The sequence below is a fragment of the Prionailurus viverrinus genome, chromosome A2 (assembly GCF_022837055.1).
Source record: "Prionailurus viverrinus isolate Anna chromosome A2, UM_Priviv_1.0, whole genome shotgun sequence".
NCBI lineage: Eukaryota > Metazoa > Chordata > Mammalia > Carnivora > Felidae > Prionailurus > Prionailurus viverrinus.
The window spans coordinates 164233457-164252090 of NC_062562.1; the positions used below are offsets into that span (position 1 = coordinate 164233457).

General features: G+C 55.7%; 1 protein-coding gene across 8 annotated transcripts in view; it reads right to left on the bottom strand.

The window, feature by feature from the left end:
• Positions 1–18634, bottom strand: part of PRKAG2 (protein kinase AMP-activated non-catalytic subunit gamma 2) — a 262042-nt gene that overhangs the window by 132979 nt on the left and 110429 nt on the right. Inside the window, exon 1 of one of the 8 annotated variants that reach the window (XM_047849315.1) lies at positions 17269–17377. The exons of the other annotated variants lie outside the window; for them this stretch is intronic. Within the exon in view, the coding sequence (XP_047705271.1) occupies positions 17269–17362 (94 nt within the window). The 5' untranslated portion in view covers positions 17363–17377. Of the gene's footprint in view, positions 1–17268; positions 17378–18634 lie in introns of those variants that run through there. 8 annotated transcript variants of the gene reach the window in all.

Consider the following 18634-nt stretch of genomic DNA (forward strand, 5'->3'; position numbering starts at 1 on the left):
TCTCCGAGTCCCCTGGGGCAGGAAAACCTGTAAGAACCCTCAGAAGGCAGGGCTGGTCCCCACTCATCTGTGATGAGTGCCAGCCTCCCTCCCAGAAACCACCGCCAGCCCCGCCCCAGGTTGGTAGGGCCTCCTCCTACCATTTCTTCTTATCTTTTATTAAAAAAAATTTTTTTTAAACGTTTACTTATTTTTGAGAGACAGAGCACGAGCAGGGGACGGGCAGAGAGAGAGAGGGAGACACAGAGTCCAAAGCAGGCTCCAGCCTCCGAGCTGTCAGCACAGAGCCCGACGCGGGGTTCGAACCCACGAACCGGGAGATCATGACCTGAGCCAAGTCGGACGCTCAACGGACTGAGCCACCCAGACGCCCCTCTACCACTTTTGCTAAGGGCCCCATGTCTCCAGGCCACCTCTACAGACCACGCCAGTCTCCTGGCCCCCCCCCCCCCCCCGCCCAGGTCCTAACCCAAAGTCACTATTCCTGGTCTATCTCCAGTGCCTTGCTCTGTGTGGTTGGCTAATTGGCACTTAGCTGCTACCTGTTGATTTGTGAGCGCTAAGAACAGAGGCCTCTGGGAGAAAGAATGAAATAGCAGATGATGCCGGGATCCAAACGCATGCCACCTGAGCTGAAACTTGAACCTTTGGAAAACCCGATGTTGGGGGCTTGGGGCTGCTCACTGCGTACGTCGGGTCACACTGCAGGTGGCTGCCCCTCCCCCCCAGTGTCCCGTGGGGGCCCAGCGTCCCAGCAATAACTCCGGAGGTCGTCCCCAGGCTCTCAGCACCTTCTCATTACACACAGCGATGGGCGTCAGCAGGCCCTCCCACTGGGGGGTGCAGGGCGTAGCCCTGGAAGGACCCAGCAGTGGGGTTCATTTCGCCACACACACAAGGGCCACGTGTTTAGTCCCAGGCTGACAGGAATGAGGTCCACGGCTGCCTTGAAGGGCTTGCAACCTAGGCGGGGAGACGTGGCCAGGTCCCCTAACGGAGCAGATAAACAAAACGTGGTGTCTACATCCAGCAGAAAACGACTTCACCTTTAAAAGGAAGGAGGGGGGCGCCTGGGTGGCTCAGTCGGTTGAGCGGCCGACTTCGGCTCAGGGCATGATCTCGCGGTCCGCGAGTTCGAGCCCCGCGTCGGGCCCTGGGCTGACAGCTCAGAGCCTGGAGACTGTTTCGGATTCTGTGTCTCCCTCTCTCTCTGCCCCTCCCCTGTTCATGCTCTGTCTCTGTCTCAAAAATGAATAAATGTTAAAAAAAAAAATGTTTTTTTAAATTAAAAAAAAGTAAAAAAAAAAAAAAGGAAGGAGGTGGCTCAGTCGGTTAAGTGACCGACTCTTGATTTCGGCTCAGGTCATGTTCTCACGGTTCAAGCCCCACATTGGGCTCTGTGCTGACTGCGTGGAACCTGCTTGGGATTCTCTCTCTCTCTCTCTCTCTCTCTCTCTCTCTCTCTGCCCCTCCCCACTTGTGCGGTCGGTCTCTCGCTCTTAAAAATAAATACGTCAAAAAGGAAAGGCAGGAAATTGTGACACATGCTACAACACGGACGAACCCTGACGACACCGCGCTACGTGAAATAAGCCGGTCACAAAGGGACAAATGCCACGTGACTCCACTTAGATGCGTGACGACAAGAGTCCAATTCATAGGGACAGAGAATCAGAATGGTGGGCGCCAGGGGCTGGGGGACAGAGAAGGGATCGGTCATTGTCGAGTGGGGGCGGAGCCTCGGTTTTGCAAGAAGAAAAAGCTCTGGGGATGATGGCGGAGGTGGTCGTACAGCCACGTGAGTGTGACTCGGGCCACAAAGCCTCGCACTCAGAAACAGATACGAGGTGAATTTCACGTTTGTCCACTTTACCACAAGGTAAAAAAAACGCAAAACCAAAAAGACCAAAAAACAACCCCATGCCCCCAAAACAAAAACGAAATAAAAATGAGGAGCAGCATATCACTAATCGCTACTACGTGTGGCTTATGGGCAGGGAGGGTCCCAGTGGAGCAGAGAGGGGCCTCCCCAGGAAGGTCCAAATCCAAGGACCTCCGGGCGTCCCCAACGGCCCCTGGCCTGAGCCCAGCCACTCCCAGTACTGCTATCTCCAAACACTCCCCGTTTCAAGCTTACTTCTCACCATAACCCACAGCCCTGGTCCATTCTGCCTGGAGCTCAGAGCCGGGACCTGGAGAAGGTCTCCGTAACTCTCCCATCCAACGTTTAAGACCTCGTCCTTGGCTGGAATACCCCTGTGGGAACAACTAACACTACTGAGCGCCTCCCATGTGTGGGCAGGGTGACCCTGAGTCTCCATAGCCACCTCGGGAGGGTCCCCGGCCCCGCCCAGCCAGCATCAGTTCAGCTGCGTCCCCGTGCGGCAGCCGTCCAGGACGCTGTCCTCCTTAGAGGTCCACAGAGATGCTGGGGCGCTTTGGAGGCTTGTGATTCGGGAGGGCTTTTTCTGGTTTTAAAATGCTTTGAAATATTTTTTTATTATTTTATTTTATTTATATAAATTTACCTCCAAGTTCGTTATTAGCATATAGCACAACAATGATTTCAGGGGTAGATTCCAGCGATTCATCCCCTATCTATAACACCCAACTTCTAGTTACAGACTAAATGAAATTTTATTTTAGATTTTCTAAAATGCAATAAAATGCACTTAAAAAAATACATGTATTTTCGGGGGGTGGGGGTGGGGGTAGATAGTCTCTCCCGTGGAGCTGAGTTCTGTTTTCCTGCAGGATGAGAACAAGGCAACCCCTCTTCATTAGGATACTCCTTCAAATATTCGAAGGCTGTTCTCAGCCCTCGCTAAGCACACTCCCGTCCATGCCAACATTTCCGATTCTTTCAACTCCTTTTCATAGGACAGGATTTTCAGTCCTGGTATCACCCTGATAATTAAGTCCCCGACCTTGAAAGAGGTTTACAATCCCACAGAAGAATTCAGATGAAGAAACAGTAAGGCCGATGTGAAACGGCTGTTTATGATTCAGTATTCAAACCTCTGGACTATAAGGGAGGAGGTCTTCTAAGCAGGGGGGAGGCTTCTGTGCCCCTGTGGCCCCGAGAACGCTTGCAGGGGACCGGCCATCCCACCGCAGACCTTTCTGCTTTTAGATGGGTGGTGAAAAAGGCCAGAAACATACATCGCCACACCTCGAGATCCATCTGGGGACTTGATTTTCTTTGATTTTTCTATCCTAGGGATGAAGCGATCTATTTTTAGTGTGGAGGCTGCTGTAAGTGAGGAGTTGCTATAGCGACAGCTGGTGGTTACAAACCGGGTCCTGCTACAGTTCCCCGTCATAAATAAATCCCAAACGCTGAGCCCCAGGAAGCATGCAGCCTTAGAGACCGGAGCTCCTCCCGGATCCCCTGCGGACCCCACCGGCTACGCTTGATGGTGGGCCATGAACAGGCTGAGCCTGAGTCCCTGCTAGTGGGGAAGCAGGCCAGGACGTGGGATGCCGGGCACCGCCTCTCACTGCCCCGTCGGGGACTGACGCTACCCCTCGATTGACCAGGTGAGGAAACACACCTGCATCATTGCGCGGAGCTGGATGACGGGCGGAAGGAGGCGGCTTGTGAGTACAGGGCACCACGCACACGGAGACACGAGGACACGGTGTCTGCTTAGAGACCCGCCCGGGAGGCAGGCTGCATGCACAGCGGACGCCGAGATCCCCACCGAGGCTGCACGTCTGCGCGTGCTACGACCAACAGTCCTCGTGTGTGTGTGTGTCCCACGGAAGCGTGCAAACGTACAAGAGCGTTCACGGCGGCACTCCGTCAGGGCCCCCGGCCGGACACTGCCCATGCCCGTCCAGGTGGGTGGACGGAGGAGCTGTGGTCCGGGCAGAGGACGGAATGTTCTTCGTGCAGCGACCAGAGAGGGCGGACCGCAGCTAGGACGTCAGCTGGGTTGCTCATGACGCTCACGCGGAAGAAGCCAGATGAAAAATACCTCTTGTATGGACCCACCATATAAAGTTCAACACCAGGCAATGCCAATCTTGGGGGGAAGTGCCCTGGAGGGGATGCGGGGGAGGCTCCTGACACCCCCCCTTTCCTTGATCTGCACGTCGCTTACGTGAGCACGTTCAAACCACGATTTTACCACCCACGATCTGCACATGTTTCTGTATGTTTCTACGTTAGTAAAAGTTACATTTACAAGGTTTCGAAAGGGGGCTCCTGGGTGGCTCAGTCGGTTAAGCGTCCGACTTTGGCTCAGGTCATGATTTCATGGTTCGGGGGTTGGAGCCCCGCGTCGGGCTCTCTGCCGACAGTGTGGAGCCCACTTTGGATCCTCTGTTCCCCACCCCCCCCCCGCCCCTCCCCTGCTGGTTCTCTCCCTCCCCCACCCTCAAAATAAATAAACTTTACAAAAACAACAAACAAAGCTTTAAAAGTTAGTACTGCATTGTTAATCAAGCTATCAACAACATAGTGCCTGAGGTCGATCCGTTTGTGGGTGCTGGGACCTTCCAGGATGATTGGATCCGAGCCCCATCTGGCTACAGTAAGTCGAGGGGCAGAAGGGCCAGACCTGGTCACAAGGACGGGGTCACTTCAAGTGATCCATCATCAGGCGTGGGAGCCCCGCGGTGGGTTCCGTCCAGGAGAAGGGAGGCTGGTGTCGCGGGAGAGCCCTGAGGAGGGGACCCTGGGAGGGCTTTTGTGGGTGATAGGAATCACCCCCAGGCTGGGGTGCACCTTGGGGGTTCCCGGCCCACAGGCGCCAGCCTGATGACACAGCGCTTTGCTTGCCTTTCTGGGGTACTCTTTAGGTATCTCCTCAGGTCAAGGCCACGGCTGCTCAGAGGTTATCTCTAGGCTACAGCCCCTTCTGTTTCCCCTCCCATCAGTTTTGGCTGCTCTGCGACCAGGCTGAGTCACCCGGCTAGGAGCAGCGGGGAAGATAGGGGACTTCTGACTCAGCATCCCCCGTGACTCACGGGTGGCCCAAGGTAGCAGCCGGAGTGTGGGCGAAAAATGTGGCTGAGAAGGGGAGGCTTTGCCTGTTAGCACAGCAGGGGGGTGGGGGATCCACCTCGGGCATAGTGAGCAGAGGGAAGTCCTCCTGAAAAGGATGCCCGGGGTCATCTCCTTTGATAGGTTGCCACAAGTGACTGACAGACCTCTGGGCCTCTCTGGGCCGCAGTCCTCCCATCTGGAAAATGGGAACGCCCCTCCACCATCTCCTCTACTCGCCTTAACACAGTTACTGAACATAAAACATTGTAGAGCCGCACCACACCGTGCGAAACCATCAGATAGCTCATGGTGACGTCCCCACCACCCAGGTCCGTGCTCAAGGTCCCGGCCATGCCCCGGCCCTTAGCGCCTCCCACGCTGGCCTTCCTCTACTCCCCTAGGTGCCTCTCTCCCGGTCCTGGCCGGCTGCCGCGCCCCCTGTCGCCTCTGATCCCTGTGTCAAGACCGGCAGCCAGGGACCCCGCACCTGCCAGTGCTGGGAGGCACCTGCCCGGGGACACTGCCCTCAGAGCCACGGGGCTCCCCACAAGCAAGTGGCGGGAGGTGCAGGGTAGGGGCTGCTCAGGGGCTGGGAACACCGGTAGACCCTCCACCGGGGGAGGCCGAGGGAAGCCACCACTGAGGCCCTGTGAGGCCGCTGTTCACGCAGGACCAGCTCTGGCTCTTCCCCGTGGCCCTCTCCTAACACCCTCCCTGGCTCACACCCCTTCCGGAAGCCCCAGCCTGGCACCCTGCATTCAGTCAAACCAGGCCCCATGTTTCTCTTTCTGGACTTCGCCCCAGCCCATCACACACACATAATACATATATTTATCAGACGGATTAACTTGCGGTTGCTGACTTATCCAGTGACGTGCAGCCAGACACACGTCATAAAAGAAATGTGTCAAAACCCGGGTCGTACGGAGTCCAGACTGCACAGCCTATGTCCAGGCTCAACACGTGGTCCAAGAGGCTGGCCTCAAATTTGCCAGTGCACCTTCAGTGGAAGTGTCATATCCGTCTCTCTCTGGGCTGGAATCTTTTCAAACTAAGTCATATTTTAAAACCACAAAAAAGGATACAGTGATTTCAGAAAAGGACCTATTTGTACAAGGCGTCAACAATTTTTTTATTATAAATAAAAAAATGTTTTTCATGTTTATTTTTGAGAGAGAGAGGGACAAAGTATGAGTGGGGGAGGGGCAGAGAGAGAGGGAGACAGAGAATCTGAAACGGGCTCTAGGCTCCGAACTGTCAGCACAGAGCCCGACGCGCGGCTTGAACTCACGAACCGTGAGATCATGACCTGAGCCAAAGTCGGACGCTTAAGGCCTGAGCCGCCTGGGCGCCCCATCCAGTCCAATTTTTTTTTTTTAGTGTAAATTTAGAATATCAGCGTTTTCTTAGAGTGAGTCTCCTTGTATACAGTGGACACACAGCTTTAGGGAATACGGAGCTGGACAAACTTCAGTGGGATGTCCTCGGAGACCGGGCCCTCGTCCCCGCCTGGGCAGCCCCACCCACCGAGACTCAGTAGCCTCAGTCTGCAAAAGCCGCACCTGGGGAGGAGCTCACAGATCACTTCCTTGGTCCTCACGTCATTACCCAGTGCCCAGTATGGGGCAAGTTCCGTGCGAGGAACTTGGCATCAGTGAGGATTTCGTTTGCTCTCATTTCATAGGAAAATCCAAAATAACAGTGGTTTCGGGAAGAGAGAGGTTTATTCTGCTTTCGCACAAAGGACGCCTGTCAGGTAAGCAGCCCGGAGCCGCTAAGGCAGCGTCACAACGTTAACCCACGCCGCTGTCTCTAGTCTCCACTCTCCTCAGGGTGTGTTTTCCGTCCCCAGCAATCACCTTAGGGTCCAAGATGGCTGCTGGAGCCCCAGTCATCACATGCTGCCTTCAAGGCAGGGGGAAGGAATAGGGGATCAATGGGGACACACCTTTCCCCTCCTTCAAGAATCTTTTCCATAAGTCTAAACAACATTGCCCCTTATAGTTCACTGCATAGCTTGCTCGTATGCCCCCTTGAGCCCCATGCAGGCCACAGCATGAGAACCGGGGGTCCTGTCACGGAGGAAGGTGGCTCACGAGCGTGGGTCACAATCAGAGGTCTGTCACCGGCAGAGAGAGAACGAGACGCAGTCTCCACACCCGAGGAGTTTAGCGAGTGGGCCCGAGCAGACCAACCAGATACCGCGCGCTGGGTTCCTGTCCCCTTGGCAAATGTGAGTGGGACGGTGGCCGGTCCTGGAGCGGTCGGGGGAGATTCTGTGGAAAACCCCCGAGAGGCTGGTGGGCCTGGGCGAGCAGGGCAAGGAGGGCGTTTCCCGCAAGGGGAAAAACACACTCAGCCCCGTCCTCTTTAGCTTATCTTCTGGACACAGCGTGCAGCCGGGCCACGTGACCCCGAGAAGTCACTCTCGGGGCCTCCTGGCGGGGTCTTCTGTACCGGCCTGGAATAAGAGCCAACTCCCCAGGGGCCACTGTCACCTGGACCGGCCACCCTCAGCCGACCCACACGATGCGGAGGTGGGTCAGGGCCCCCAAAGTCGCACAATGGAAACCTCCGGCAGAGATACCCCTTGTTCCTTGTTTGGGAGAAAACCTGCTTTTCCAGGTTGGATCCGTGGGCCTGAGGCCCACGGATGCCGGCAGGAACGTCAGGAATGGGAGGGCCGAGCAACGGCCACCGAGTTTCCAGAACGTGTTCCAGGGGCTCTGTGCTGGGTGGGGGCCACGGAGGACGACCTTCCGGGCGCTGAGACACCCGTGTCGTTCCCCTGAGCTCTGGGCGACCCTGCTAAGTGCCTGTGACACGCCCGGCCCTGCCGGCCCCAGACCTTTGCCTCGTTCTCCTGCCTGGACCCCTTCCCGCGCCCCTGCCCCAGACCCCCCAGCTGGTGATCCGCCCAGAGCAGCCTCCCCCCCACCGGCCCCCCATCCCCCACATCGAAATCAGATCCTTCCGACAAAAACCTCAGCTGACCCTTTGCTTTTTATCATCTCGCATCACTCACTTTTATGACCCATTTGAGCGCGTCGGCTCGATGTCTATAGGTGTCACCACCGCGTCTTCAGCACCCAAGACCCACACGCCGTGGCCGGAGGTTAACGGAGCGACCCAGGGAGACTGAGTGGGAGGCAATCCTGGGGAGAGTCGACGAGGCCCATCTTGGAGGCCGAGGGAGGGTTAGAGAACCGGGCAGAGAGCGCGGCCGGGCGGAGGGAGTGGGAGCAGGTGGGAGTAGGGCGCCAGGGGAGGTTCAAGGAGACCGCAAAATGGAAGCCAACCGTCTGTTCCGCACCTCCTGGGGCCCCCAGGGTGGTGCCGGGTCCTCCACGAGCCCCTGTGTTGGTCTGGCCACGCCTTCCTGTCGCTTTCTTCCAGAAATAAGGCCGTGGTTAGGCGAGCCCCAGGCTCCATGCAAAGTGGCCACAAAACATCCAGCGGGCCCGCGATCGTTTCATGGAATATCGTCTACGACAACGGGCGAGACGGCAGGCACGGCGTGCTTGCCCACAGACACTCACACGGCACTTTCTGTGGCCTGAAGAAACCCCATCGGGGACAGACAGCCCTTCCCCTCCGTCTGCAGGTGCCAGAGATGTGCCCCAGGCTTGAAAGATGGTGCCCTCGAAAGGGAAGGGAGAAGTAACACAAGGAGAAGCCTGACCGGCTGGGCACCTGAGGCCCGGGGAAGCCAGGGTGTCTAGATTTGGGGGGGGCACAAGCCCCTCCCCGCCAGGCCCTGCATCCTGGAGACTCAGCTCTCAAGGAAGGCAGACTCTCACCCTGCAGACTTGAAAACGCTTGGAAGGTAAAGGTAAAGAGAATCAGAAGTATGGCAGTGACCTCTAGTGTGAACGGTCTTATTTTCTGGGTCCCTGTTCTGGCATCGGGGGTCCTCGCGGCCTGGGGAGAGACCGCCCCTCCCAGGGTGGCCAATCCTTAGAGAGAGCATGCCTTTCACACGCAAACCAACCTATCCGGGAAGCCAGACTCAGAATCCCTTCCCCATGCCCTAACCATGGTGGAAGGGGGGCCGGGGACCACACACTAGAGACTGCTGATACCCCGATACCCCACAGCCTGCTGGGATTATTCGAATCCGCCAATTTCAGACGTGCTGACCCTGTCCGGCTTTGCCTTTCCCACCGAAACATAATAAAGGCTCCTGGCCATCCTCTCCCCGCCACCAGGCGGCCTTCTGCCTCCTGGCCCACCTGCCTCGTCCCTTCACGGCTCTGCACGGTACCTGTGGCCCTCATCTCGGGGGCTGCGGACAACAAAGTATTTGAGGCAGGGTCCCCAGACTCGACGGTCAGCCTCACTAAACCTGAATGATAACAAAACCTCCATGTTAAGACCTACCTCCCCATGTCTATACCAGGCATTTCCCTTTCTCCTCCTTTGCTCTGGACCCGCAGACAATCAAAGGTTTCCCAGTATCTATATAGACGCAATAAACTGCCCACAGAAAAGCTTCAAGGGAAGCATGCATCGTTCCGACGAGCAGAGAATTTCTCAGAAGCTGCCTGCTGAAATGCACCTGTACGGAAACAGTTTCCCAGGATCCTCACTTGCCCGGGGAACTGACTACAGACGGTGCCACCGGGCCTGCCCGTCCGCAGCTCAGAGTTCTGCGCTCGGGCGTATTGTTTTCTCGTTGTCGAGCGTTGTGTCCCCGCGACGCTGAGTTTCTAGGAGGAAGGGGCCACAAGGGATTAGGTTTATAGACACGAAAGCTATGGGGGTGTTGAATGTAGGTGAGGCCGGGTCCTAGGCGCTTTATCCCTTAGTTGCTGTTCCTTGATGAAACCTCTGCTTTGTGTTAGGTCTTTCAGCCCAGCGTGGGGGCTCGGCCAAGTATCTTGGTTCTTGGAGTTACCGAAACTCGCTTCTGAATCTGCTGTGAAACTTCCACCTCCTCGTCAGCAGCACTCTTGCTCTGGAGTCCCGGACGGGAATGTGTAGGCCTACGTCCAGAGCCAGGTGTGTGTTCTTTCTTTTTCTTTTCTGTTCCTTTCTTTTCTTTTTTTCTCTTTTCTTCCTTTGCTCTTTCTTTTTTCAAGTTCTTCTTTAAATTCTAGTTACTATACAACGCAACGTTGGTTGCAGGAGAATTCATCACTTACACACAGGGCTCATCCCAACAAGTGCCCTCCTTAATACCCCATCACCTATTCAACCCATCCCCCACCTCCCTCCATCAACCGTCAGTTTGTTCTCTATATTTAAGCGTCCCTTGGGTCACTTTCGTGGCTTATCCGGGTAAGCGTCTGACTCTTGATTTCAGCTCAGGTCACGATCTCACGGATCGTGGGATCGGGCCCCACATCGGGTGCCACTGCACAGTGTGGAGCCTGCTTGGGATTCTCTCTCCCTCTCTCCCTGCCCTTCCCCAGTTGCCCGTGCACACACACTCTCAAAATGAACATTAAAAAAAAAAAAGTCACTTATGGTTTGTTGCCCACTCTCTTTTTTTCCCCTCCCTCCCATCTGTTCATCCGTTTTGTTTCTTAAATTCCGCCTAGGAGTGAAATCGTATTTGTCTTTCTCTGACCGAATTATTTCACTTAGCATATAGCACATTCTGGCTCCATCCACATTGTTACAAATGGCAAGATTTCATTCTTTTTGATCGTACAGTAATATTCCATCATATATGTATACACACACACACACACACACACACACACACACACACACCCCACATGTTCTTTATCCATTCATCGGCCGATGGACATTTGGGATCTTTCCAGAATTTGGCTATTGTTGATAGCGCTGCTATAAACATGGGGTGCACGTGCCCCTTCGGATCTGTACCTTGTATTCTTTGGATAAATGCCTAGTAGTGCAATTGCTGGGTCGTAGGGTAGTTCTATTTTTAACTTTTCGAGGCACCTCCATACTGTTTTCCAGAGCGGCTGCACCAGTTTGCATTCCCACCAACACTGCAAAAGGGTTCCCTTTTCTGCACACCCTCACCCGCATCTGTTGTTGCCGGAGTTGTTAATTTTAGCCATTCTGACAGGCGAGAGGTGGTATCTCATCATAGTTTTGATTAGATTTCTCAGATGGGTAATCATGTTGAGCATCTTTTCATGTGTCTATTGGCCATCTAGATGTCTGCTTTGGAAAAAGGTCTATTCATGTCTTCTGCCCATTTCTTACCTGGATTATTTGGTTTTTTGGGTATCGAGTTTGATAAGTTCTTCATAGATTTTGGATGCTAACCCTTCATTAGATACGTTATCAGCGAATATCTTCTCCCATCCTGTAGGTTGCCTTTTGCTGTTTTTGACGGTTTCCTTCACTGTGCAGACGCTTTTTATCTTGATGAGGTCCCAGTAGTTCATTTTTCCCACCCAGGGTTTTTTGGGGTTTTCCCACCCCACCTCACCGCACGCACTCCATAGCTCCGGGGGCACTGTTCTCACTGGACTCTGCAAGGCCAAGCACAAGTCTGACCTGGGTCCTAACCAGGAGGGGACACACTCCCTCCTAGGGACTTAAACCCTGGACCACCACCACTGTCATGAGGTACCTGTGGAGGCCAGCAGTCCCAGGGCCACAGCCTGGGCCCAGGGACACAGTGGGACCAGAAGCCATTGTGATGATCAGGGAACATCCCTGTTGATTTGTTCTTGAGTACTCACACCTTGTATGTTTTTTCTTCTCCATCATCAAAGGCAAATTATTACTTGCGGACGGAGTTCGTGCTGCTCTTTAAATGTACCGCATTTTTTAATTTTTAAGTTCATTTGAGGGAGATAGAGACAGCATGAGTAGGGGAAGGGCAGAGAGAGAGAGAGAGAGAGAGAGAGAGAGAAAGAGAGAGAGAGAGAGAGAGAGAATCCCAAGCAGGCTCTGCACCACCAGCACAGAGCCCGATGCAGGGCTCGAACTCACGAAACCCTGAGATCACGACCTGAGCCGAAACCAAGAGTCAGACGCTTAACGGACCGAGCCACCCAGGCACCCGTAAATGTACGATGTTCTCATCTCATCTAGAGGCAGGAAGCCCACACGATGCTTTCAGGTGCCAAGGGGGCCCTTAGACCCACCCTGGTGGGGGGGCGGTCCTTCTGGAAGGGTCTGGATGACAGAGCAGCAGTTGTGTGACCCCAACCCGGCATTCCAGCCCCGAGCCGAGTCAGTGAATCACAGGAAGCTTCTCCATCACTGTCCAGAGTCACTGTGCTTAAGTCCAGCCCCTTCCCTGAGTCTTTCTTCTATTTCTCTCTGCCCTCCCCTGGCTCTGTGATCTTGTCCTACTGTCCATTCACGCCCATCACATGTCCACGGTACCGGCATCGTTTGTGCGGGATCCGCGTTCTCTGTGCAGACCAGGGCTCCCTGGAGGACAAAAGCCCCCGCAAACACACTGCTTATAGCCGCCTAACCTCTCAGAGCCCACGAGCCACCCGCCACAAGCACCCATTTCACTGTCACTGCTGTCACTCTGCCTGTTGCTGGGACACTCCCCTCTGTCCTGCTGGGGCAGACGAGGGAAGGGGCGTGGACAGTGACAGCCCCGGCCACCACAGTCTCCCCCGAGTCCTCCTCACTCAACCCTGGAGCCGGCAGGGCACAGATGGGAAGTTGAGGCACAGAGAGGGTGAACACACTGCCCGAGGCAACGCACACCCAGGGCTGCCCTGCCTCCTGCCGGCCTGCTGGGCGGTGGCCGAGGGATCCAGGAAGCCCGCAGAAGGGAATAATCCGGAAGTGCTTAACTGAGATTTTTCCCAGGAAGCCCTCATCCGGGCTATGCCTTCCACCTGTCGTCTACCCGGGGCCCGCGTCCAGGGACCGCTGAGCCGCGTTTGGGGACGGCTGCGTACAGAAGGGCGGGAGAGCAACGGAGAGGGTGGGACGGACGGGGGCCGGTGAGCCAGGCCTCCCTCTCTTGACTTCTAGCTGAGCTGAGAACTCCTAAACTCTGCACGGCTCCGAGGAACACGAGGAAATGCCCTCCGTGACGCTCAACGCCCCACCCCTGCCTGCAAGAGTCTGCCATCCCCCCGGTGCGCCCAGCCCTGCAGATGAGATCCTGCGTGTCCGGGAGTCTTCTGTGTGAGCGCACGGCCAGCAGGTGCCGGGGGGTGGGGGCCACCAGGCCCACGGAGAGGCAGGGTGGGGACACGGGCTCGAGTCCCCTTGGGGGCGGCCCCAGCCCTCAGGGCCCAGCAGTGCTCTTCTCAAGACCCCCCCGGGTGTTCCATTCACTGCAAGTTCAGCCCCAAGTTCACGCGCCCACAGGGAGGGGACCATGCTGGCCGCTGAGCTCACCTGCCCGCCTGGTCTCCAGCTGAGCGCCTGACTCTGCTTCCTGCAGTCCCCACACGGACCTCTTGCTGCTCCTGGAACCCGGCAAGGGTGTCCCCCTGACCTCAGGGACCTGCACGGCCCACTTCCCCAAGCCTTGGCAGGGGAACAGCTCCCCCCCCAACCCCCAGGCGGCCGACCCCTCATCCTGCCTCTTCCTCCACAACGCTCACCACCGCACAAGCCAAACACTGGGTGGTTCCACTTGCATGAGGCCCCTAGGCGGTCAATTCCGAGAGACGGAAAGTCGAAAGGTGGGGGCCAGGGGCCGGGGAGCGTGGACGGGGAAGTGTTGTTTCACGGGTGCAGAGTTTCAGCTGGGAATGACGGAAAGCTCCGGAGACAGACAGGGATGAATGCCACTGCACCGTGCACCTCAAGGCGGGTAGGGCGCTAAGTTTTATTTGACCACAATTAAAAAAAAAAACCATCTCAGGTGTCTGCCTCGGTGAGGGTGGCGTGTGTCTTGCTCACCACCGTGCCCCCAGACGCTGGTGGGATTGGCAGAGCACTGGGCGCTGCTGAACTTGAACACGGCTATGTGATGCCGTTCTCCCGACGTCTCTACACGCTTGCAATTTTCCGTTAGGGAGAGGGAAGTACCAGTATCTGAACAAGACACTGAATGGACACTGGGGTCTTTCCGAGCAACCGCGATCACGCGAAGAGCATGAGGGACAGGCAGGGAGCAGAGGGGGACAGCTGGGGGAGGCAGGACGAACCACAGATGTCACTTTCCGGCCAGGCCCGCTGCTTTGAGGCAGAGAGCCAGGGACACTTCCCCCCAGCACCATGCCTGGCTGTGCGACCTGCCTGCACACACAGAGGACAAGCTGGGCCAGGCAGTGTGGGGTGACGAGGGGACCTGGGCATGAGGAACCCTGAAGTTTTGCTCCAGAAGTGGTCATACTTATCCCGAGGAGGGTCATGGGAAGGGGAAGCTCGCTGTAAAGCAAAGACCCACCAGAAAGAGGTTTCGGTCTTCGGTGTTACTTAGACGCCTCCCGGATGGGGACGGAGTGCCAGCTTCCTGACACACTTCCTGTCTCCAGTGCGGTCCCCAGAAGGGGTCTCTTAAGACTCCAGGTACATCTATCTTTTTTTTTTTTTATGGTTTTTATTTTTATTTTTGAAAGAGCATGAGTGGGGGAGGGGCAGAGAGAGAGAGAGGGAGACACAGAATCCGAAGCAGGCTCCAGGCTCCGAGCCATCAGCGCAGAGCCCGACGCGGGGCTCGAACTCACAGACTGCGAGATCACCACCCGAGCCGAAGTCGGATGCCCAACCGACTGAGCCACCCAGGCGCCCGCCCTACCTCTTTTAATTAGTCCCCTCTAATTGCAGAGGGGAGAAAAATTACTGCGGCCAGCCCTCTTTTATCTGATGAGCATAATACTTTCCTAATCTTCCTTTTGCATTTTTTATTCGCATTGCGACATGCTCTTTGTCAACATAACCTGGATGTCTGTTGACCAAAGAGGCTGCAAGAAAAGGCTGAAGTCGACATCATCACTCACGTATCACACGGAGCATGAAAATCTGAGGCATCTGCTTAGCTTTGCAGGGGATCTGGGCAGATACTAAACTCTGAGGGGGTTTGAAGGGATGAGCTTTTCGTGAACCCGAACCTTCAAGGGTGCCTTATCACAAGCCTTGAAGTGTTCAAAAGCCCGACGAGAGCCACGTACTTCCGAAGGAAAATGCCATCCAGGCGAATACGATTGCCCTCCAGGCTCTGTAACGGCCGGTTGGCCGTGGCCTGACTCTCCTTCTCTGTCAGTTGTTCAGGAGGCCGTGGGGACAGCTGCGTGTGAGTGTGTGCACCTGCACGTGTGTGCAGCAAGGATGTGTCTCCGTGGACAAGTCCGTGGCTCCTGGGACGGTACGGCCCGGCCACGGAGAGGGAGGAGCCCACACCAGCCACCTGCGCGTGCTCGATTTGAGGAAAATGGAAGAAAAGGACAAACATCGCCACGACCCTCACAGAAGCTTTCTGGAGAAAGAAGAGGCCTCCTCTAAAATTCCCTGGCCACCGTAGGAAGGAGTGGACCGGCTGAAAGGGAATGCAGAAAAACAAAAAACCTGAAGCGATCCCTACTCACCAACCAGGAACGATGCGTCCCATAACCAGCCAGTCTGTGGTGAGGACGTGGGATAGAAGGCTGCTTTGGGGACATATCCCTGTCCCCAAGAAGCCAGGGGATCACAGGACGGGTGACCGGGCTTTAGGGAAGGGAAGGTTAAGCGGAGTCTTGACAGGCGGGTGAGGGGACACCCAGTGGACACTCTCCGACTGTTTTTTCTTCGTTCGCCGTCCCCCCGCCCGGCATAGTCTGAGGGGCCAACACCTGCCCCCTGGCCTTGCTCTCAGCTCCTCGCACCCTGAGACTGTGACAAAAGGAAAGACAGGATACACCACAAACCTGGATGCCCGGGCTCTGGCCGCCTCGAGTGGCCTCCGCCTGCTTCCTGAACCCCAGAGGAAGCTTCTGGAGGGAGCCCCGATGTCCCCGACCCTGGTCAGGGCCGGCCGTGTGCACGTGAGCGCTTATAAAACTTGGTCAACACGCAAATACTAATTTTTGATCTCAGGAGCGTAGGAGACACGATGACAGCCAAATTTGAAATGCGGGAGGGGAAACCACGGTCTGGCAAGTAAGAGGCTTTTAATAATGGCCCTGCCCTTCCCCGTTAGCAAAACGAGACTTTTAGTTAAATATTGGGTTCAGATTTAATTCTAAGGTAAATGAGTGTTTATTACTTTATTATTTAAGGCAAGAGTCTTCTTTGTAAACCACAGTCTATGAATCAAGTCCAAAGACATCTGCCATTCCCCCCTGGGGCAAGGGCGGGCGTGTTCGTACCCAACTCCACGGTAGCATCCGATCAGACACTATTCCTACGTTCCTCCACAAGGTCAAAAACTCCCTGGTTCCAGAGTTGCTGTTTCCTCTGCCCGCACGCCCCAGGGTCACCAGCCTCGCACTGGGCCCCCCAGAGGCTTTCTGGAAGTAGTTGGTACAATTGGATTGGCATCTTCACTACCCCCAGGATGTGCGTGGGGCCCTTTCCCACAGTGGGGTACTCAGGAACCCCAGGTACCCCCAGGATGTGCGTGGGGTCCCTCCCACAGTGGGGTACTCAGGAACACCCTGCATCAGACAGGCCGTGGCCACCGGGAACTTAAAATGAAGAAGTGTCCCATCTAATTTTGAATGGGCAGGTCTTAGCCACGCCTCCAGGGAGCTCAGAATGCTCTGGAATTCCTGTCACGCCACCCAGCCGGAGGGAAAACTGACCCCAAATCCACAGGTCACTGGAGGTACTGAATCACAGACGCTGCCCCTCATGACCCAGTCCGTCACACTGGTCCCAACCCCGTGTGTGGGGGAGCCGTGGAAGGTTCCAGACGCCAGGGAGATGGCGAAGCAAACCCCTCTCCCCGGGGACACGAATCAGGCAGGTGCCTTCCCCTCCTACATGAACCCTTGGTCCGATTGCTCAGCCATAGGGCGAAGGGTCCATCCCGTTGACCCCCGACACGAGTTTTCTCTGCACACACGCATTTCATCCTTAATAGCCGAGAATAACAGTTCCAGTCCATTCTTTCTTTCTCCCAAGCTGCGGGTTTTGCCTAAATGAATGACAATCCAATCGATCACCAACCTCATTGGGCCAGGTGGGGTGAGACACAGGAAGGGGTCTCAGAGGAACGTCGGGCAGTTCATGGTAAGCACTCCCATCAATACGGAGACACCTGCCAACCTAGTCCTCTAACTACTGCCTGGCAATTACACCTGCACACAGCTACCGCTCAGGAGGCTGTGCGTGCACACACACACACACACACACGCACACACGCACACACCACGCCGTGGGGTTTCCCCGCCTACAGCACAGACTGGCAGAAAACCAGGCAAAGGGCAGCGTCCTACCGAAAAGGCCGTGGGGCTCCGACTGGCGCCTCTCCGTGCTCCGGTTTGGGTCCTTGTGTTTCTTGTTCCCCCTGAGACTGCCGAAGCGTTTCATGGGTAGCGGTGGCCACAGGAGCAGCAGCAGGTGACCATACCAAGGCCCGCAGAACCTGTGTCAGCACCAGATGCCGGGGGGCCGGGAGAGCTGCAGTATCGGCCGGCAGGTGCGGGCCACCCAGCAGCACAGCCACCGAGAGCTTAGAGACGCGGCTTGTGCTCAAGCGACAGCCCGGGGCCCTCACCCCAGCACGGCACGGGTCGCTCTCGGGGCCGGCGGCCACAGGGCACGCAGGGCAAGCCCACTGCAGTCCTTCCTCAGAGGCTCGGAGAGAGAGCTCAGCCGTCCTCCCCGCCACACCTCCGGCCGCAGCGGTGGAGCAGCCCCTGTCCTTAAGTAGGCAAGACGCTGACGCGGGTTTGTTTATGTAGTTGAGGTCAGCTGTGCGCTCAGACACTCCGGGACTTTTTGCTCCTTAAAATCAGAGAAGGAGGGAAGACTAAATAGGCAAACGGAGCCCAGGCTCGCCCGTCATGTGCAGATCCGCAGATGTCTCTTTAAAAAGACTGTAAAAGGAAACCGCCCTGTACAGACAATTCTTGGCCAGCGCACATTCCCATTATGACATGACATCACACAACTATTTTGATTCATGTGTTCCAGGGCTCCACGGGGTCAGGAGGCTCCGGCTGCTGCTCGGTGGAGAAGCCACAAGTCCCTGGGCTGGGAATCAGCTGAATCTATTTCAGCTCGATGAAAGATACAAGACCACCTGTGAGGTGGGGCGATGGGGCTGGGGGGAGGGGGGGCTCCGGAATTCAAGGGAAGGTTCTTCAGCAAATGCACAACTTGAGGCCCGGGCTTCTCAAGAATTGTGGCACGACAGAGCTTTTAGACAGAATCTAGTCCGTCCGCTTCCATCACAGACGGGGAAGTTGAGGCTCAGGAAGGTCCAAGGTCCTGTAGCTAACGGCAGAAGCAGGGCTAGAGTTCTAATCTCCTTAACTCCTAAGGCAAGCCCCGATCTAATAAAACACAACAAAAAAACTTTCTATGTGTTGTGTGACTAAAAACCGCTGTAAAAAGCTAAGACAGAAAAGTAATTTTTATCTTTATAAAAATGTTTATTTATTTCTCTGGAGAGAGGGAGAGGGAGGGAGGGGCAGAGAGGGAGGGAGAGAGAGAACCCCAAGCAGACTCCACGCTGTCAGCGTAGAGCCCGACACGGGGCTCAAACCCACAGTGAGATCGCGACCTGAGCTGAAACCAAGAGTTGGATGCTTAACTGCCTGAGCCACCCAGGCATTCTGAAAAATAATTTTTTAATTT